Source organism: Perca fluviatilis, chromosome 3, assembly GCF_010015445.1.
Source record: "Perca fluviatilis chromosome 3, GENO_Pfluv_1.0, whole genome shotgun sequence".
In the NCBI taxonomy this organism is placed as follows: domain Eukaryota; kingdom Metazoa; phylum Chordata; class Actinopteri; order Perciformes; family Percidae; genus Perca; species Perca fluviatilis.
The window spans coordinates 41398884-41421522 of record NC_053114.1 but is presented as its reverse complement, the minus strand read 5'-3'; the positions used below and the strand labels follow the sequence as shown (position 1 = coordinate 41421522).

At 41.7% G+C, this 22639-nt stretch overlaps 1 protein-coding gene across 2 annotated transcripts in view; it reads right to left on the bottom strand.

The window, feature by feature from the left end:
- The window catches only part of map1aa (microtubule-associated protein 1Aa), a 47091-nt gene that overhangs the window by 23653 nt on the left and 799 nt on the right, over nucleotides 1-22639 (bottom strand). The window contains exon 2 of one of the 2 annotated variants that reach the window (XM_039795076.1): nucleotides 21986-22087. In XM_039795076.1, coding sequence (XP_039651010.1) covers nucleotides 21986-22087 — 102 coding nt within the window. Of the gene's footprint in view, nucleotides 1-6923; nucleotides 7018-21985; nucleotides 22088-22639 lie in introns of those variants that run through there. The other variant, XM_039795077.1, reaches the window with a different exon arrangement.

Genomic DNA, 22639 nt, shown 5'->3' with positions numbered 1-22639 from the left:
GTGGATGAAAGCAGGCGGCAGCAGCCGGGGGCTGTGACAAAAAGCTGTGGTAAAGTCGGACGGTTTCCAGCCATTTCCAGCAGCCTTCAGGCTGAACAGGAAGTCACAGAAACACTCACATCCTGTTTGGTCCGATTCCAATTGAATAAAATGTTTTCAGACCCATATATCAGCTTGTACACAGTCTCCAGTGGTTTTTATTAAGACAGCGTAGCTGTAAAAATGCTCTACATGCAATCTGTTGTTGATTTTAATTAACAACACACTGTAGATGATCTGTAATCTGAACAGATTTAGTCTCTCTGACTACTAAACGTAACTATCTGCCACACAACATGTGTTCTGTACAGAATACGCCTTTAAATCAGACAAATTGCAATTCAAATTCTACCAATTCAAAAACAATAAAACGTTTATATAAAACGTCATCATGTTGAGTCGATTCTGAACCAATCAGCTGTTAGATCAGCCGAGAGCCAGGCGTGTCCCAGCGCGCTCTGGGTCCGCCTGGGATCTTGCAGTCGGTGAAGAGCAACTGTGCTGCCTGCGTCTCAAACCTGCGGCCGCCTTGATCTTGTGAGGTTAACGTTGCCCACGTGTGCATGACGTCAGAGCAAGTCGGGGTCAAGTCGGACACAAATCTAACCGGCACGCATTGGGCAGCTATCGCAGGTGATCGATTCTACGCAGACCTGGCTCATCTCGAACGAACGTAATGCTTTCAGAATCAACTCACAGAGGTCAAGCCAGTAGTTGAAAAACTACAGAATACGATCCACAAAACAATCGTGATCAGACTGTGCACAACACTTGCCCTCTGCTTTACTCAATTTAACTAACTTTTAATTGATGTATCTATATTTGCACAATAACCTAATAAGATACCGCTTCTCTCATGGATACACAATACTGTGGGACCTTTTAAAAGAGAGCTACTTGAACACAAACATGCCTGATTAGATGAGTATTTATGCTGAGGGTGCACTCAGGACAATTTGAAGGGGATCCATCAAATGATAGGCTGTGTGTGCGATGGTAACATGGAAAGCTCCAGTGCGAACAGACACAGATCAGACCGTAATCACAGCTCGCAGAATGACCAAGCACAAACCGAGCTCTGTGAAAGCTACTTTCACCCCCAAATATGGTGTCAAAACGGCAAACATAAGATGAGTATATTTCACTTCTTCCGCCATCACCTGCTGCAAAAATAAACCTTGCTTCAGCTAACCAGGAAACGGATCTTGTTATAAGCAGCAGAATCCAATTAGCACCGCCAACACTGAATATTCAGTTACGAAAACACCATGGGTTTCACATGTTTACTGTTACTTATCGTGCGATGGAGCACCTCAAAGGAAAGAATGCTGCTGTTCTATATTTTTCTTACTGTTCTTAAATCCCATGAAGAGCAAACCAACAAAGTGTTAGTCTCTAATTACTTTCTGACTTCCCTAAAGTTATAATCTTGAAGATTTTCATTTAAATAAATGTTAAGTCATAATCAACGAATGTGGTGACATAACGGTGATTGAGCCTAATGGTCCACTAGTCTATTTCGAGACCAGGGATTGTTTAGGTGCTGCCGGAAATTCCGCCGGATATCCCTCATTTTGGCCGGATGTCCGTCACCTGTTGGTGTTTTAAACTCCGGTGGATTTGTGAGGACTATGTTTAACTGCTCCTCAGATCTCTGCAGGGTAAATCCAGACAGCTAGCTAGACTATCTGTCCAATCTGAATTTTCTGTTGCACGACTAAAACAACTTTTGAACGTACACATGTTCCACCAAAACAAGTTCCTTCCCGAGGCTATTTGGCAGAGGCACCGTAGCTCCGTCCGGCGACTGTGATTGGTTTAAGGAAATGCCAACAAACCAGAGCAGGTTTTTCTCCCATCCCAAAATGCTGTGTGGACTAGCCAGTAGTGATGTGCGATACCACTTAATTCCTATTCGATCCTATACCAAGTAATACCCAGGTTGGTATTGCCGATACCAATACCAATACCAATACTTTTTATCTAGAGGGAAATTCAAGTATCCAGTAGCATATGAAACATACATAGATTAAACCTATATTAAAAATCAAATTAACTTATAACACAGTAGTCAGAGTAAGCAGTGCAAATGGAGTGTAGATGGAAGTAAAGAGTACAGATGGAGGTAGAAATTGTTCTTTTGTCTATTGTCCGCCCTGCCATGACTAGGAGTTGTTGTACAGCATGATGTCCAGGCGGACGAAAAAGATCCCTCTAAATTCTATTAGTTTTAACTATGGGCTATATGCAGTATCTCTCAATACACTCTTAGCACTGATCTCGGGAAAGCTACTCATTGTTGCATTTATTTCATTAGGATAGCTTACTTCATGTTTCACTAGTATTTTCTATTTGAACAAACTGCTTTCTGTTAGCTTGTTGTAAGAATGCTGGGATTCCGGGGAACTCTTGAATAGTCACAGAGCCGCAGTGCACACACAATTGACTGGCGGAAGGAGAAGTAGTGCCTTCCCCTAACCGGATATGATTAGACTTTTCTGGTGACAACAAGTTACTTATGATAACATAAACACTCACTTCAAATTACTGAGTTTAAATATCGATCTTTTTATATGAGAATCGATACTAGAGCAGGAGACGTTGGGATCGTAAATATTGATACTTAGTATCGATCCGCACATCACTACTAGCCAGACCCTAATAGGTTAGCACGGCCAAACAAACGAAGAAAAGAGCGAGGACTACAGACGACGAAACTTCCAAAACAAGTGAAAGTGAGATCCAAAAACACTACTGCAGTTACCGCTTGATGCCATAGGTAGTGCCAAAGAGACTGAAACAGAACTTCTAGATTGTAACTTTAACCTACAGTATGTGGTTATTCCATTGGTTCCTAAATAAGGAAATAAATCTTTAAAAACTGCTCACAAACATATAGCTTTATTCTTTAAAAAGGTTCAGTAATTTCAGCCGGTCACTGTAGTTTTTAATCAAACAGGAAATGGTGCTTTTGTTGGGGACTATTTCCAGTGGTGGATTAATACACATGTGGCGCTCTAGTGAGTATTTGTGTCAGCAGTGAACTACTGTGTGTGTGTGTGTGTGTGTGTGTGTGTGTGTGTGTGTGTGTGTGTGTGTTTCATGGTGATGAAAGAACATGTCAAACCAGTGCAACAGTGTGGCTCATTTAAGTGATTTTAGCATGTCTCAGAGGAAGAAGATACAGTATATATACAGTGTTTTTTTTCAGGAGATTTGGTTGCAATAAGTATAGAATATGTACAATATTGAATATTCAGTCGCTGCCCGAACAAAAAGACGAGCACTAAATCTGAAGCATACTGACTTCTTTAGCAAGAAAGCACATTTTTGCAATCTCACCCGTAGGTGTAGAAATGAGTCTCTGGATGTCGAACGCTCTAGAAAGACACTCTTGCTCTTGCAATACAGTACATCTGTTGGTTCAGAGTTTTTTTCTTTTGAAGAATTAGCAGGCCTGTGCTGATTTTGAGCATCACACAGGTGGAGTGAACGTATCACCAGTCGGTCGGCGACCACACCTCAACCGGACCTGCACAAACAGACTATCCTTGTTGCTGGGCATCCAGTCTCTCCTCCCTGCCTGATCCTGCTGAGCTCAGCACTCGGCCTCACACCCACCCTGAGGCATTATGGGAGTTCACAGAGCACACTACAGGGTGGTGTATGTGTGTGTGTGGGGGGGGGGAGCAGTTTTTATGGATGAGTTTGTGTGTTTGTCTAAAGGTGGATCTAATAATCCAGAGAATACAGTCTGATCTCATTCAGTCGGCTTTCGACATGAACCGAGGTCCTTCAAAGGAACGTTATTACAGATGACCTGAGCTGTGTGGGCGGCTCTGTCCTTCAGCTCAGCCTGCACGCTGATACGCTTCAGTCTGTGTGAAAGACGAAGCCGGCTCAAGGACATTTCAAAGATGGCTTCCAGTAGTAATAATAAAACAAACCAGTTGGGTTTACCGAGCGACGTAGTAGTACAACGGACGTAGGGCTGCAACTAACGATTATTGACGTTGTTTTGATTGCTGAATGAATTGATGAAATGTCAGAATTGTCAAATTGTGAAAAATGTGCAGCCCAATTTCTCAGACACCAAGGTGACGTCTTCAAATGGCTCGTTTTGCTCATACAACTCGAGGTACGAAGATGATCAGCCAATCACTATCAACAGGTAACTATTCTGATTATCAGCGTATTATTCTATGGTTCGAGTTTAGTATTTACTGCATTCATTACGTGATATTAAACTAAATATCACTGACTGCTGACTGTTGGTCTGACAAAACAGGCTTAATTTAAACCATTAATCGATAATTAACAGGTTTGCCAAGTGTTTCTTTAGTGTGTCTTTTTTTGATCGACTAGTCAATTAATCAACGCAGACGTCACATTGGGTTTGTTGAGGTCTTTGATGGGCTTTTTTCACTACTGACTGATCTAATGATCAATCAAGAAAATACATTTTTAAACATTGTTAGTCGCAGCCCTACAACCAACAATCCAAAGGTATTCCATTTTAAATTATATAAAACGGATAAATGCACATTCGAGACTCATGTTTGAATAACTGAAAGCAGTAAACGGTCGGCATTCTTGCTTTGTAAATGACTCAAACAACTCATCATCAAACTAGTCATTGAATATTCAAATCGATCGACAAGTGATGACTCGACTAATGACATACGTGTCGGTCTTTACCATCGACCTCAGACACACATTACATTTCCATCATAAAAACGCAACGTAACATAACGTATTCCACTTTGTGTGCTTCTGGATTAAAACCGCTTATGCTTCTATTTTTGGACATTTTCTCTGGTCTGTTGCATAAGTTTGGGGTTTTTCAGAGAGGAAAGACTAATCCACATCCATACGAAGGTTTCACATGAACCAATGAGCTGCTGCGGCCTGATCCGACAGAGACTCAGCCTCATAATCAACGAGTCTTAACTGTTGCCTTCAGGTCAGAAGATACCTTGCTTTTTTCCCACCTTAAAAATCAGGTCACTCAAATTTACTTAACTGAACTGAGAGCAGTTAGTGCTATATCCACGACCTTCCACTTCCTGAAATTCCGCTGTTTGTCCTTCTTTTCGGCCGGATGTCCGTTACCTTCGTCTTTCTTTGTGTTGTCATTTTAAAACTCCGCTGGATTTGTGAGGACTATGGTTAACTGCTCCTCAGATCTCTGCAGGGTAAATCCAGACAGCTAGCTAGACTATCTGTCCAATCTGAGTTTTCTGTTGCACGACTAAAACAACTTCTGAACGTACACGTGTTCCACCAAAACAAGTTCCTTCCCGAGGCTATTTAGCAGCGGCACCGTGGCTCCGTCCGGCACTTAGCGCCGCCCCCTGTGTGGACTAGCCAGACCCTCCTCTGCAGCGCTGTGGGGAAGGTCTGGCAATGCAAGACTAGTGCGCCGACAAATGTACATAAACTGTGGGTTAAAGCGTGAGCATGAGTCAGAGAGGCTGAAAGCTACACCACTATAACTGCAACCTATACTTTATCATCCTATATGATAAGCGAATCGAGCAATGTTAGAAAGGGCGGATATGTTTTTGTTTTAAATCTGAGGAGGAGTTTACATTCTACGATTTTTAAACGTACAAGATGGGATGTTCTGCCGCAAGGGCTCTCTCAATCCAAACTATAACAAAAGACGGAGCATTGCCGTCGTTGCAGTCTGTTTCTTTGGATAGGATTCCTTCAGTGTTCATCGTTCAGGAGGTTTTTTACCCTGAGCCGAATTATCAGCGGATTTCTCGTCCTCTCCCAAAGAAATGAGTCCGCTGATTTAAATCGGTAAAAACACTGAATAAAGCAGTTTCACGTTTTAAAAATGTGTGTTTCTCTGACACTGCTAACGTTTGCTCAGTTTTTTTCTCTGTTAACTTAACATCCAGATGTTCAGGAGGTTTTTACTGTGAGCCGAATTATCAGCAGAGGATAATGTAAATATACAACCCAATTAATATAGGTCTAGTCGTTTATAGACACTTGTTTGCGTTAAAATAATTGAAAAAGTTATATATTATATCTTTAAGGCTGATTATATAAGAGTGAATATTCTACGGTGTTTGTTTTTCAGGCCAAACTAAAAAGTTATAGCAACAAAATGAATGGATTCCAGTGTTTCCTTTAGGATTTTTTTTTAGCAATGGGGGCAGGTCCGAACCCCCCCCCCCAATTATATCCCTGGCATTGTGAAAAAAGACTTTAAACCATTAATTACCACCGTGTAGGAAGACAACATTTACAGAAAATATATTAATAAAAACATTTAAATGAAACAAAACCTAAAATTGTCTCTTCCTGGCTTTAGCCACCTGAGGGTGTGCTGGGAGGAATCAGGACTCATGACCTCCTAAAATCCTGGCTACTGCCCTACAGAAGGCCTAATAGCGTCAGTGTGACTTATAATGCACCATATGCATGAGCCACTATTAAGTCAATTAGATCAAATGGGCTCTTCGTTCGATAGTAGGCCTACCTGTATATGTAAACAACTATATGCAGTGACATTGATATTCATGAGCCCTAATGTTACTCACATCATATGTAGTTGGTCCACGGCCTCTGCAAACACCGATTATTTAACACGAATCCTTACATGCAGTTAATGTAGGCTAAATATAAATTCCTGTTTTCCTGCGGCCACATTCCTCCAGTGACAGACTGTATTCTCCAGATTAACGATGCGGTGTTATAAAACAAGCCGCCTCATCAGACCACCGGTCCGGTCTATCTCCGCCGGCTTTTACGCGTCTATAACAACATCATTATCCTCCGGCCGAAAAAAAACAACAACCACATATCTACCACCTTGTCTGCGGGGTGTGAGGGTGTTTAAAGCGGGAATAAACGGTGAAGTGTCTTACCGTGCTTCAGTGGTGTGGATGGAGCGGAGGGAGGGGCGGAGATGCTACTGCTGCTGCTGCTGCTGCTGGGCTGCGGATGAGGGCGAAGGCAGGATCGGCCTGGTACAGCTCAACACCTACACTGTGCTATCTGGCGGCTCGCGCTGCATTCAGAGACCCCTCGTACATTTCCGTTTCGGAGGTTGCAAAATGATCCAGCAGCATTCACGTGAATCAGAAAAAGGGCGATATTCAATTTAACAGTCAAAGTCGACTTCTCGTAAAGAAGATAATATGACGCGTTGATATCTGAGTGATGATTCAATGATGATATTTAATCTGTTATTAGAAATACTGAGTCCCCTCAACACACCCCTTTTAATTACTTGGATTTTTACCCTAAGGTAATAAGAGGGAGTTGTATTTGTTTAATCTGATACTGCACAAAAACTACAAATGCATTCAAATCAGTTTAGTTGCTAATCGACATATTCCAAACTGTGAAAAAAGAACCCCTAGCATTTAGCATGCATAAAGTAATTCCATTTTTGTTTTTATTTCCATAAAAATCAGTGGCATTATGTAAATAAATTGGCATTTTAAGGGTTAAAATTCAGAAAATGAATGAATATTTAGTCAGGACTGAAGCTCGTGAAAACATTTACTCAGTGAACTTGAAAAATAATAATATATGGGGCCATTTTTGTCCAAAAGGAAGTTTTATTTTTAATTTATGTTTTAATGTGACACTGCACAAAAACTAAAAATGCATCAAAATCAATGTTGTTGCTAATAACTGACATGTTGTTCAGACTGTGAAAACATTTTTCTTTCCCTTAGTCAAGTACACTCATTTAGTAGAAAGAAACCTTTTTTTTTCATACATTTTTTAAAATAATTGAATATTTGGGAGTAATGATCAGGACTGATGTTGGCGAAAGTGGAAAATATTAATATTTAATTTTATGGCAGTTCTTTGACAGATATTTTGTCCTCTAAGGGCACCGGAGCAACTTTTTCAAAGGGATGCCCAAGGGTTAAGTTTTAATAAATGTAAACCTGCAATAATAATGTGTGCCCTTGAACTGGTAAAACCTGAGGCAGCTAATTGCCCTAAACATATGCAAATTCTCAAATGAATAGTGTAAATGATCACACATTAAATTAGTCCTTGGTCTCTGAAAACTCTAATTGGGCGGCCTGGATTAAATACAGTATATTTAGATTTGTCTGTAAAGCTGCATTAATCCATTGCCTTTGGACAATCGGGGGCAGAATAACCAACAGCTTCACGTTTACTGTGGAGTTGGAGGATGTACAAATTTAGCTTCAGCAGACAAATAAAGTCTGATGTTGTTATTCGGTGGAAAGTGAGTGGATTATCTGTTCTTGGAACGGGACTTTTCAAACAGCTGTGACTCAAACAGCAGCTGCTGGGTGTGACCGAGAGTCAAACTGAAATAGACTGTTAGTTCTGCCAACCTGACCTACTATAAACCGTGAATCATAACTAACAGAGACAGAGACTGATAATAATCCAGAGAGGTGCATGTCAGTGTTTTCAATTACCTCCTCAGTCAGAAGTAGTCAGACATTTATCACTTTGTCCCTTAAATAACTTTTTTTGGATCACACTGAAAATAAATCCCTTTGATACAGCAATAGCTCACAAATGGAGCAGAAAAACATATACACACTTTAATATAATGACACCTGACAACAGGAAAAATAAAGGTTTCCCTCTTCATGTCTGGTTTTTATTTTAAAAGAGCAGTGCCAACGGTTGCTATGCACTTAACTGCCTCTTTGAAAAGCCTGTCGGTTAAACTCAAATGCATCATAGCCACTCTGTTGAAGCAGCACTGATGCAGCATCATCTCAGATGACCGGCAGTCTCCTCTAAATGTCACACAGCTGTTAGCCGTACAGCTCGGATGCCCGGCCTGCCGCGCCCTTCTCCACAGAAGCGTTGTTTTTCTCCCCCCTGAATGTCTCTGATATCCCAGCCTTCCTCTCCTCCCTCTTCCAATCCTTACATCACACCCAGTTCTTTAGACATGGACACACACACACACACACACACACACACACGTACACACGTCAAGATCACACACATGTCAAGAACACACACACACGTACACACATCAAGATCACACACATGTCAAGAACACACACACACACACACACAGATCAAGATCACATTGTAGACATATGTGTTTTTGTAAAGGTTGTGAATTTTTCACCAGGATTGGATGCTTTTAATCAGAGCGGTGTATTCTCTGTGACCTGTGTGCAGTAGTTCATATAAAAGGCAGCAGCAGTATGCTAGTCTGAGCTGTAAAAAATACAATCATGAGCCAGTGTGGCAGGGCAGGAATGTCATGGGGGCAATGATGAGGGCCCCCTCAGTTTGATCTTATGGCCCTTTAAAAAAAATCAAGTGAAATGCTGCACACGTAACTAGTGAGTTTGATATCGAGCCTGGTATGAACAGCTGGAAAACCAAGCTATTTACTGTAATAGCGATGGTTTGACTCAAATCTAGCACCGGCCAACCAGGGGACTTATTTGAACTCATCCTGATGTGCCAATGCTGCAAAGCTGTGACTGAGTCAACTTGAACTTGTATTTGCCCAGGGAAGCCAACTCTGCTCCCCGGTTTGAAAGCGCCATATTTTATGACCCACCCATCCACCCTGACCTCCTCCCTACGCCGTCCAGAGCGTTATGGAGCGGCAGTTAATGTGGGGCATACTGCAAGAAATACTTGGAAGACATTATAATTATAGTGCATTACGTTACAGAGCAATATGCACGAACAGTTCAACGCATTCTCATGAACGGGTCCGTATGATATCGTACGGAAATGGATGCACACCAAGACGTATGATATCCTACGAAATTAGGAGACCGCCGGCTGGCTACGAGCTCCATGACGTCGAGCGGCAGTTGCTAGTTGTTTAAGCCGCTACAGAGCTTCGTGACCATGGCTACAGACCTCTGTTGTATCAGCGGTAGCTGGTAGTTCAGTTACCCGAAAATAGGTGACTTTGAGCCCGGTACAAAGCACCGCGAGCTGGCGGTCGTTACGGCGGACATTGCGATTAAGTTTAGTCCAGAAAATATAAGCGGCGGTCGTTACGGCGGACATTGCGATTAAGTTTAGTCCAGAAAATATAAGCGCTTTGCTGCGACGAAAGTTAAGATTAGGCACCAAAATGACCAGTTAAGATAAGGTTAGGGTTAGGAAAAAGATTGTGGTTTGGATTAAAACACTCCAAAGGAACACACATTTCCACGGTGAAAGGCTTTAGTTTTCCCCGGGAAGCGAACGCCGCACTCTGGCTTGAAAGTCCTGTGTGTTAACGCCCACCCATTTCCCCCCTCCCCCCCCCCCCCGACTTCCTCCCTTTGCGTTCTTGTACAGCAGCCGTCAATGTAGTGAATACAGCAACAACAACAAAAACGTGGACTACTTAAGAATTACAGTGCTTAACTTTTCGTAGCTTTTTGAACGAATGGTTGGTGGGAACAGCCTGAGTGTATAAATATACCTAATGAACTGGTTACTCAGTGTTTGTCCTCCACTACAAGGACATTACAGACCCTACAGACTCTCTTCTTTCACAATGCAGCTCACATTACAGTCATTTCACATCTTTTAGTGCACACGTGTGTGTCCTACGTGCACATGTGTGTTGGTCTGTGGGTGTGTACGGTCAGGCCCAGATGAAAGGCTCTGGAGCAGGGGACCCTCCTTCTTGATGTACAGCCCAGACTGCAGAGAAGCTAAGGCACCGATCAATAACCGCTGCTGAATTATTAATCCGCACACGTTCTCCTGAACCGCACCCAGAATAACTGCTGGAAATTTTGAAGGCGTGTCATTAAAATTTGAACTACTCATTAGATAACTGACGAGGACACAGATTGCACATCGTCGCCCCTGCATAGCAATCCGTTTCCTGTTCGTTGGTGTGGTCTGCACATATTCTTTTTAAAACACGTCTCTTTGTGATTTGCTGAATGTTTGAGCCCTTCTCAGCCACAAATCAATGGACGAAACAGGCTAAGCATGTGCAGTGTGGGAGAGGAGCTGATAGTAAGCCTTTACTGTTGGTTCTGCATTGATACTGAAATCCCCAACAGAGGGAAACGCTTTTGAAGAGTATTAGTATAATAGTAGAGAGAACACAAAAATGACATTACATGAGTTGTAAGTGTAGTTAATAATGCAGTAATGTAATGTTAAGAAACAGGAACTACTGCTGACATTGCAACATATACTGCTGCCCACTCATGATGCATCTACCTCCATTACTCTGTAAATATTGTTTGCGCTGCCCTTTTTTCCCTTTTAATCTCCTTACCAGCATGTTGTATGTACGTGAGGATATAGGTGTGTGTGTGTGTGTGTGTGTGTGTGTGTGTGTGTGTGTGTGTGTGTGTGTGTGTGTGTGTGTGTGTGTGTGTGTGTGTGTGTAAATGTGAAGGCTGAAGGGTCTTTAATATTCCCTGATAGCCTCTTCCCCGGTGCAGCCTTCACTCACATCTGTCGCTGCCTGTCAGCTTCAGCCTGATGTTAAGACCGTTACACTCTGTGAACACCCAGTCAGCCTTTATGCGTTTGTGGGAAAATTGAGCAGTTTGTCACATGCAATGTGAACATCCCTATATTCATAAGCTACTGTAATGAATAAATGAATTTTCTACGTTGTTTAGCGATGCAGCGTGGCTCTATGGAGAAGTCGGTATGTCCAGACCGACATCTCAACATTTACTGGCTGGATTGCCATTAAAATGTGATGCAGATATTCATAGTTCCCAGAGGATGAACGCTAAAGGCTTTGGTAGTCTGGATCAACGGAAGTACATTGCCACGATAAGCCTGACCAGCCAGACGTCCGGCTTTGCCCCTTCACAACAAGAATAACCTCTTAGCTAGCAAGCTAACGTTACACGCAGAAAATGGCAAGTTTTGTTGAAAATTTAAGGCAAGCCTGCTTGGTCTTTTTCAGGGAATGATTGTAAAGATTTACAAAGAATATGTTAACGGCATTTCCTCTCTAACTGGGACGTTTTGGGACCGATTGGCGGGATTGCTGTGGATGAAGTACACACGGAAGAGAAAATGACGTTTAACCATGTATCTAGCTAGTTTAAGTAGTTCACATTACTGTATTGTGTCAACAGTTAACTTTAATATCGTATGTGGCGTTTTCTTTTGAGGGGTTGCCACCGTCGCTGCGTCCAGAGCTTAGCCCCAAGGCGATTGTGATTGGTTAAAAGAAATGCAAACAACCCAGAGTGTTTATTTCTCCTTTCCCAGAATGTATCTGTGGTGTAGCCAGACCTTAGTCCTTACACAGCCCTGTGGAGATAGTTCTGTTTCTCAACATATGAACACTGCCTGGTTTCTGGGTTCCTTTGCCAAATGTAATCAATTTGCCTGTATACGGTTTTCAGTTGGCACTAAAGAGGACAAGATTAATGACACACAGGAAATTAAACCGTGCTAATCACCAGTCCAAAGGTTGCTTAGCAGTTGCATATTACAAATACGTACATCAGAGCACTTTCCCCTTCAGTTTCAATTAGTTTATCATTTGCATCAACAAATATAGAAACAACATGAAAGAATTTTGGGGGAAAAAAATTTACTAGTTGCAAAAGAGTTTTAGTTTAGTTACTAGTCACATTGCCGTCAAAAACTAGGGCTGGGCCGAATGGTATCAATCAATATCGCAATATTAATCAAGATATATTCCCAATATCATTATGTATCATGAAATGAATTACATAAAATAAGCATACAGCTGTTCAAGGTAATAGACAGTGTTTGACTGTAATCATCTCATAATAGTATTCCAGTGAATAAACAATAATATTGAGTTGTTGCCACTGAGCTTTACTGCCCACTACATCTCCCCTGAGGGCGTTCTGATGCCAGCAGGTTTTGTTTATCAGCCATCAGTCTGCAGTGTAGGTCCACTGAGTCTTTGTTAATTGCACTGTGTGGGCGACAGCTGCATTCATGGAGACCATTACTGCCACCCTCCTCCTCCTCCCCCGGGAGGAAACGTGATCTTTCATGTTGCCAGACTGTCCCAGGGCCTCATCAGTCAATCAGTCTGCTCTGTGCAGGGGAGATACTGAGGACTGAGACACTAATGGACGTACAGTGATGGATGCACTGATTACCTGTGTGTCATACTGTATCCATTTTATCATGACGCAACAGACCGAAGAGTACGTCCATACTGCTCCTCAGGGAATCTGTGAGCGGCTTCAGGGAGCTAAAAAAAAACTGTCCTCCGAAAAACGACTACATAAGTCATGTGTTCAAGCAGCAGTTATGACTTATATTTGCATTTATAGGGGCGGCGCACTCTAGTGGCCATAGTAATTATGATGAGAGCAAAGCAGGAAATAAGGTGACAGATTGGGGTGGTGGTTGGGTCAAACAAACACAGGACTTTGTGTCCTGTTTGAAAGTAAACAGCGAGTTTTCTTTTTAACTTTACGTAACAAACAGAACTACATTACGTTCTGCGTCATTTGCGTAACCGAAAGTGAAGTAACGTCTGATTTTAACCCAAACCACGCTCTTTTTTTCTAAACTTAACCAAGTAGTTTTTGTGCCTGAACCTAACAAACTTTCACAATGTGAAAGTCCTCATTTTACAAGTTTTATGTGAATCATTTTAAGCCAATCCCTGATGTTTTACTAACCCTAACTAAGTATTTTTGTTGCTTAACTACGTGTTTAAAACTTGCGACCGTTATGTTAAATAGATCAGTCACATGATCGAAGATATATTGCTAAATTGAGCACCAAATGATGATTTATTGATTTGTTTTATGTAAAGCACTTTGAATTGCCCTGTTGCTGAAATGTGCTATATAAATAAAGCTGCCTTGCCTTGCCTAAAGTAAAAAAATAAAATAAAATAAAAACTCACCGTTTACTTATACTTTCAAACAGGACACAAAGTCCTGTGTTTGTTTGACCCATCCCCCACCCGTACCTGTCTGCTTACGCAAAACCTGCTGCTCTCATACTCTGCTCTGGGGAGCTTATTCCCCGGAGTGCTTATGTTTTTTTTCGCCCAGCAGTTTTCCTTGGATTAGGGTGGCACCTAAATCATGGTTGCAGCTGTCTCTGTTGTCCTGCTCCGCGCCCTGCTATGCCCTGCTACACCCTGCTACACCCTGCTACGCTCTGCAGTTCCCTGCTACGTCCTGCTACGTCCTGCTATGCCCTGCAGTGCCCTGCTACATCCTGCTATGCCCTGCAGTGCCCTGCTACACCATGAACTGCTACAACTACTATTTCTAGTCATAGTTCCATATTATTCATCTTTATTGTGACTATAATTGCCACTGTTCATCACACCCCTAACCGGCAATGCCAGACAACCGCCTACCAAGAGCCTGGGTCTGTCCGAGGTTTCTCCCTAAAAGGAAGTTTTCCTTACCACTGTCGCACTAAATGCTTGCTCTTGGGGGAATTACTGTAATTGTTGGGTCTTTGTAAATTATAGAGTGTGGTCTGGACCTACTCTATCTGTAAAGTGTCTTGAGATAACTCTTGTTATGATTTGATACTATAAATAAAATTGAATTGAATACTTCATCACCTTACTTCTTACTTTGCTCTCAGAATAATTACGGGAGGCCACTAGAGGGCTATACTATAAACATTAATGAGTCGTAATGCTGCATGAACAAACAACTTATTAGAGCGTTTTTCAGGGGAGGACAGTCTCTGTGTTTCTCTGCTGATGAGCTGATGAGGAGTGAATCTTTAAATGCCTCGGAGCATCAGTAGTATGAAAGGAGCCCCTGGAGTACGGTTCAAAAGGACTGACCTTCGATTCGAGGGTGGACCCTCTTCTGAATAGATGTTTTTTTACTGCCTGGATCTGATCAATTTTCCAATCTGACGTTTGCATGTCAGCAACACCGTTGTCTCATCCAACTCATCCTCCACCATCCACCAGCTGAACTGAACTTCCCGGTGGACTTTAACGAGATCCACTCAGGCATAAAAACCAGTGCAGCATCAGAACATATTATTTCTTGAAAGAGCAGGTTGAAAAATCTTTTTACTGGCCACTCTCACCATACAGTGGCTCTTAAAGCTTCTCTTGGTGCCGTAATGTCCACAGTTTCTCTCCATGTCAGGGCACCTTCTCCCCTCCCCCCCCCCTCCTGCCGCAAAACATTGATCACTGTCTCGGTTCATTCATTTTCACTCTAACCACTGGTCAATAAGAGCCTACTCAATGTAATCTGGAAACAGCCTGACGACCGCAGCACCACAAATCATAAAATCACCTCCTGGAAGCAACTGATTTCCTACAAAATGCCAAAGTCTTGAAGATACTTAAGGATATTTTAAGTTTAGTTTTTAGTTTAGTTTATTTTTGTTTGCACAATTTAAAATGACAAATAAAACAAACATAACATAATGTACAGAGCAGGGAGAGGCAGGAAACCCAATGGGCTTATTTAAAGCCTCCACCTTTAAGGTACAAGACTGGAGATGATATGGGTGTTCTGTGCTGGTGTTATTTGTCCAAAAATCCATCCCAAAAAGAAAAGACTAAAACCAAAAGTGAATGTCTACTAACGTGTGTGTGTGTGTGTGTGTGTGTTGATGGTGTTTTAAGCCCCCAACGTCGACTTCAAGGCAGCGCTGCGACCGTCGACTTCAAGGCACCTAACAATAACGTTAACCCTAACCATTAAAACCCCAAACACCATTCCAAAAGCCTGATATAACTTCCTCTGTGCCATGGAGCTCCATTGTTGTTAAAACAGACCGTCCTCCCCCAGAAAACGGCCATATAGGTTGATTGTCTAAGCAGCTCATAGGTATCTTGTTAGGTGGCGACCTCTCACGGCGGTAGTAATTATCACGAGAGCCAATATGATAAATGCCATTTGCTCTTACCAGTGTATGGCCGTGTGTACTTCGTCTGCAGCAATCCCACCAATCGGTCCCAAAACGTCCCAGTTAGAGAGGAAATGCCGTAAAAATATTCTTTGCAAATCTTTACAGTCATTCCCCAAAAGAACCAAGCAGTCCTGCCTTGTTGCACAATCCAAATTTTCTTGAAAACTTCCATTTTTAGCGTGTAGCTTGCTTACTTTTTGGTTTTAGGTTTGTTGTTTCCCAAAGCGAAGGAACGGCAACACACAGAGAGCGGAAGCGGAGGGGCATCTGGCGCGTGGCTCATGCTCGGCAGGTCAGGCAATTATCCTGGAAATGTACTTCTGTTGATCCAGACTAGTGTCTTGCCAACTATTAGATAGCCTGCCATGATATTGGGCAGACACATTCATGTTTGTCAGAATGAATTATAATAACTTTGGTGATCCTCTGACTTTACATTTAGTATCATCATCAGTTCATCATCAGCCTCGGCTGTACTTTGTGTTTGCCGTTAATTCGCAAATGTTAGCATGTTAACATGCTTAACTCAGAGGGTGAACATGATAAACATTGTAATCTGCTAATCATCAGAGTATTACCATATTACCATTGTCATTGTGAGCATGCTAGCATGCTGTTATTGGCATTTAGCTCAAGGCACTGCCGTGCCAACGTACATCCAAACAGATCCGCTAGCATAGCTGTAAGCATCGCTTGTATCCACAGAGATGTTAAGCTGCACTAATACCTCCATCATCCAGTTTATCAGTGCATAAAATATAAAGTAAATGCACTTAATGTAGGTTAAAATGTTCTGTGTATTTTTCCCAGCGCTGGTAAGAAAACACCACATAGGCAGGAATTAGTTAAAAATATCTGATAACCGATTGAATGAACGGAAACCAGTGCAGCGTGGATTCTATAATGTGCAGTAATGCAACTTTCCTGGAACACTGCAATGCATGGATAATCTCTTACATAATATTAAATTACTTAAATGGGAAAATGTGGACGGTTGATAGTCTCTGTGTTTGTCTGCAGCATCCACATCATGTCTAGACAAATCCTGCAAATTACTGAAATGTAATCCTATAGCTGTGTGTGTGTGTGTGTGTGTGTGTGTGTGTGTGTGTGTGTGTGTGTGTGTGTGTGTGTGTGTGTGTGTGTGTGTGTGTGTGTGCGCGACTGCAGCAGTATGTCAGTAATCCTGAGGGACATACTGTGTTTGCAGTAGGCTTCTACACAAAGTACGTTCATACGATGCCTCCTTTTCTGTGTTTTCCCGCATAGTTTACTGCAGTGCCTTTCAACAACTGTAGCTGGATAAGATTTCAGTCTTTGTGAGCAGCGAGGCAAAGCAAATAGCAATCAAAGACAAAGAGAGTAATCAATAGTATCCAATAGCATCTGTGTGGTGCTGTGTGATACAATTTGTGCCGTTTATTTCCACCGCAATAAGCTGAAAAACTTGCATTTACATACAGCAGGTCAGTAATTAGATTTAATGCCTAACCCCGTCTTTATTTTTGATACAAATTATAAGTGTATTTCTGACAAAGCTGCCTGAAGCATCTTAGAGTTTTTAGGTTTTGTATTTGGCTCTGTAATGAGAGACCACATATTGTAGTTTTCCTAATGTACATCTGTCTGAATTTTCCAAATAGGCTTCTAGTCAGCTAGTGTATGTAACCTGAGCTATTTAACTCATTGTCCATTTCTGTTCTACTTTGATTTAAGATTGAATTACTTGGATATAAAGACGTCCCATGAGTAAAAATGATTCCTCTCATTCTGCTACACTGCTGTCACAGCAACACTTTACATCTCTAACGTCTTTGTCATGCAAATGCATGCATGTAAAACCCCATAGGAAACCCTGTTAAATTTATACCTGTACATGGCCAAGAAATCTGTCTGCTCTGCAGAAACCAGGCTCTATTACAGCAGTCTCTCACTACTTGCTTCTAGTTTATCTGACGTAAAAAAAAAATCACGTTATTCGTGTGAGCAAACAGTATCCAGGTTACTTAAAGCTTTAGTGTGTAACATTTTGATATTAATGAACGTCCGTTACATTCAAGCCATTGCCAAATTACTTGTTACAAAGCTAATTAAGACTATCAGCGCCACACAACTCTCTCTGGATTTCTCAGTATGACTATGTTCAGAAGATAGTGTCGTCGGGCGACTTTTGCTCGCCGAAACTCGAGTGAAGATAACGACCTCTTCTGAAGAGTCCATCATGTTTTTTTAATCCTCCGTGTCCTCCTTGGCTACTAGCAACTGCATCGAGGAGCACTATAGCTTTAAAGGTACCATATTGTAAAAAGTGGTGCATGTCGAGGTGCTAAATAAATACCGTGAAAGTATCAAAATTGTCAATCCACAGAGAAATGCACACATCCTGTATCCAGAAACTGTGCTTTTAAATGAGCCGTCAGGAACGCACGGTTGTAATGTCACAACTATACTATCGGTAGAAAGTAGGGCAGGTATTGCCAATGATTTCCCGATTTGATTCCAATTCACAAGGTCCCAATTACATTTTCAATGCGATATCAATTAGGTTAGGGAAATTTCAGTTCCAATACCAGTTTAGCCTGGATATAAAAGCGATTCTCACAAAATGTATGCTGTAAATTGTACAAGCAAGAAACAACCCATAAATATGTTTTACAATGCACCAGGTTAATGGTTGCATTAACAATTGACCCCCAAGCATTTGTTTAAAGTATTTTATATTTAACAGGACTAACTATATATTATATACAAAGATCGATTTCAATCAGAGAAATGATTATTTCAACCCAGCCGTCGTTACAATCATTCCCCGGCTGCAATGACGGTGCAGAGACTCCAAAAGCGCAGATGCAGAAGACCAGGAAACACTGACCAATCACAACAGACTGGACTTTTTCAGGAGGGGGGCTTAAAGAGACAGGCGCTAAAATGAAGCATTTCAGACAGAGGTCGAATACAGGGATTTTCAGAGAGTATGAGAAAACTAAAGTGTTTTTTTTCTTTAAATTAAAGCATGTAAACATGTTCTAGTAGAAAGCCAAAATACAAGTATGAACTTTAAAATGAGCATCATATGGGACCTTTAAGTGCATTGGCTCAGATAAAAATAGTACAATTATTTTATTAACCTCTTTAACAGACAAGGAATTTGACTCCTGTTTGAATTTTTGAGGTATTATCTCAAGAAGTAATCCTGATGTATAATAATTACTCTTACAACAAAGCAGGACAGAAATTGTTTAAATTAAAAGATGTTTTTTTTGTCTGCATCAGTTGCATCACACATTGCAACCAGTACGCTTTTTGTGGTGGCAAGTTGTAGAAATCTGTAACAGACAAAAATATATTGATAATATTGCCTCTGCATGTCTAGAGAATATTACACAAGGTACACACAGGTATAAATACATGACTGCACAAACAGAAATAACATTGGTCCTGGCAGGGGCAGGGTTAACTCCACCAAGAGGAAAAAATATTCTGCCCTTCAGTATGTCTGCTCAGCCTGGAGCCAGCCATCACTGCATCCCTGAGTCTCCAGCAGCACTAAGCCTCTTCCTGTGCTCCAGTAAAATCTCCACATCAGGAGGGACAAAGAGGGACAAAGAGAGATAAAGAAAAAAAAAAAAAAGAGTGCGCTGACTGAGAGGGAGGGGGGGGAGGTTCAGGCAGCAGAGAAACAGGATGAATCTGTGACAGGTGAGACAGAAGAAATGAAATGAAAATGCTGGCAATAATTGTCATGGAGGATAATTTATGGAGAAATATTCATGCAGCTGCTGCCAAGACAGCCAAAATACAAAACATAGTCTTTAATGGCTGCTGCATTTGACAGATGGAAGGTGATAAAACGGTTCAATATTCTAGCTGAAAAAGACAGATTCACAGGGAAAAGATGTTGCCGTGGTGTCACAGAAATGTGAGATCCGGAGGAGGCTGTGCATCCTGAGTGGATCATGATAGTGAGACAATGACGTAATGTAAAAAAAAAAATCATGCAGAGCTGTATCGATCTAAGAAGCATCAAATAACCTTGTTGCTCTTTATACTACGTTGCCGGACTTCCTCGGTAGCGCCAGCCCTGCACGTCCTGGATCACGATTACTTGGGTTATGTAAAGAATAAACAGCGCATTACTTTTCGTAGATATAAGTATGAACTGTGAATGAGAACAGCCTGGGCAAGGAGGGAGAAACAAAATCATGCTATTTGTTGCATTATGGGAAAGAAGGATCCAGTGTATATGGAGTTTAACCCATGTGGACTATAAATTAAGATATCTTATCATCTGTTACTTCAATCTTGAACATCTTTTTTTTCTTCAGATCTGTCTCTCATAAGGATCTGTAAACTTTATGGAAGTGCAATACTAAATCGCTGGACTATACCTTTTTAAGATAGATTTCTATCAACAATCGATTGATTATGAAACGGTTTGACGCCGTTTGTCATTTGTGATACCTGTATATTACAATCACAGCATTGATGTCAACAAACAACTTGTTTCTACTCTTTATATAACACTTCCAGCCAAAGAACTGTGTGGGAGGATCGATGTGCACCAAGATCTAACTGCCCAAAAACAAATGGTCCTCAGTGAACACCCTTTTTTTCAGCCAATGCATCTTCTCTCTCTTCTCTGTCTGTTTGACCCCACTAAGCTTCAGAAAATGCTGAATAGTTATTATAAATGCGGGAAACAAAAGCCTTCTTTTCTTTGTGAATAATACAGTAAGCAGCGACCCAGAGGGCAGTCACATCCGCCGCAGTAACATCCCAGCCAGATTCACATCAACACTGGCTCCATTCACCGCCACGCAGGGCTTTCTTATATTCCCCCTGCAGATAGTGTTCACATTCAGCCCTTATTGATTCCCACTCTTATATGCAGTCTGCATATGAGAGCCTGATCAATGCAGGCTGCGTCGTGGTCTCTCGCTCCCCAGGAACCTTCTCATGCATGCGTGAAGGAAGAAGACAAAGAAGATGCCGAGAAGATCCACTGTTTGTCAAAGTGTCTCTCTGCAGTAGAGTTGCAAAGATTAATCAACTAGTTATCAACTATTAAAGTAATCGCCAACTATTTTGATAACCGATTTATCAGTTTGTAGTCTCACATTGCCAGACCTTCCTCCACAGCGCTGCGAAGGAGGGTCTGCCTAGTCCACACAGCATTCCGGGATGGGAGAGAAACGTGCTCTGGTTCATCAGCATTTCTTTAAACTAATCACAATCGTCTTTGGGGGGCGCTAAGCTCAACGGTGCCTCTGCAAAATAGCCTCGGGAAGGAACTTGTTTTGGTGGAACACGTGTACGTTCAGAAGTTGTTTTAGTCGTGCAACAGAAAACTCAGATTGGACAGATAGTCTAGCTAGCTGTCTGGATTTACCCTGCAGAGATCTGAGGAGCAGTTAACCATAGTCCTCACAAATCCACCGGAGGTTAGAATTACAGAACAAAGAAAGCAGAAGGTGACGGACAGTCGGACGAGTTTCCAGCGGCACCTGAACAATACTGGAAATGAAACGTCATCGATAAAGACTAATCGGTTTGAGTCATTTTTTATGAAAAAAGTAAAAATTATTTGATTGCAGCATGTTAATTGTGAATATTTTCTAGTTTCTTCTGTCCTCTGTGACAGTAAACTGAATATTTTTTGAGTTGTGGACAAAACAAGACATTTGAGGATGTCATCTTGGGCTTTGGGAAACACTGATCCACACACATTTGAATAATGTCGGGCTGTAAACGGGTTCGGGCTTTTAAAAAGCTGTCAATCAAAATGTACTTGTCGGGCTCGGGCCGAATTCTGTCAGGCTCGGCTCTTGTCGGGCCTAACTTTGAAGGCCCGATTACAGCTCTTATCTACACATGTCGTCAGTACGTGGTCTCTCTGCAGTCAGTCACAGACATGGCCGATAAGATGATAGCAACACATGAACTACCCCCTAGCTAGACTCTGATACCATCACAGCTCAGAGCTGGCAGGAATTGTCACCAAGCAACGAAAAGAGATAAACGCTCGGGGATACGTGTCACACAAACAACTTGTACATGCTGCAAAATACAGTCAATGCTGCAGACAAGACACGTTTTTGTACAGTAATGAACTCAGGCTGACCTTTGACCTGTGAAGAGAACTGAGCGGTGTGCCTGGTCTCAAACAGCTGCAGCTCCTTGTTCAGGTCACAAACGGTCAGATCAACATTCCAGGAACGCAAACCTGTTTAAAAACAGAACAGCATGAATTATGTTCATCGATAGAAGAAGATGCTGTAAATTATGCGCAACATTTGAACTCAAGTGTCTGACAGAGATTCTTCGACAGCACCTTTGTCTTCAGAGAATCACCTATGTGAAATGAAGCATTTCTATTTCTAAATGTGCATAGTGTCCTGTTTCTTTGTTCTTGCCTTGTTGAAAATTCAGCTTTAATACCACATTATACATATAAAGTGAGGGCATTAATAAAGACACTGCGGTGTCTAATGTCCAAACATACCAGCTGCATGAGGACACTCGTACATTTCCATACGACAATAACTTTTGGTTTTAAAAGAATCAGTCACAAGCTGGTCACAAGGATGTCACAAGCTGGTCACAAGGATGAGAATACTTCAACTACTGTACAGCTAATAAGAAAACATCCCTTTGTGGATGTAATTTACTGAATGGTTGCTGGTTTTGTTTGCACCAAAATGTACAGATATCTATATTCATTCTCCAAAGCCGGTCATCCTTAAAAAATCCAAATACACTTTTTGACACTTGCTAC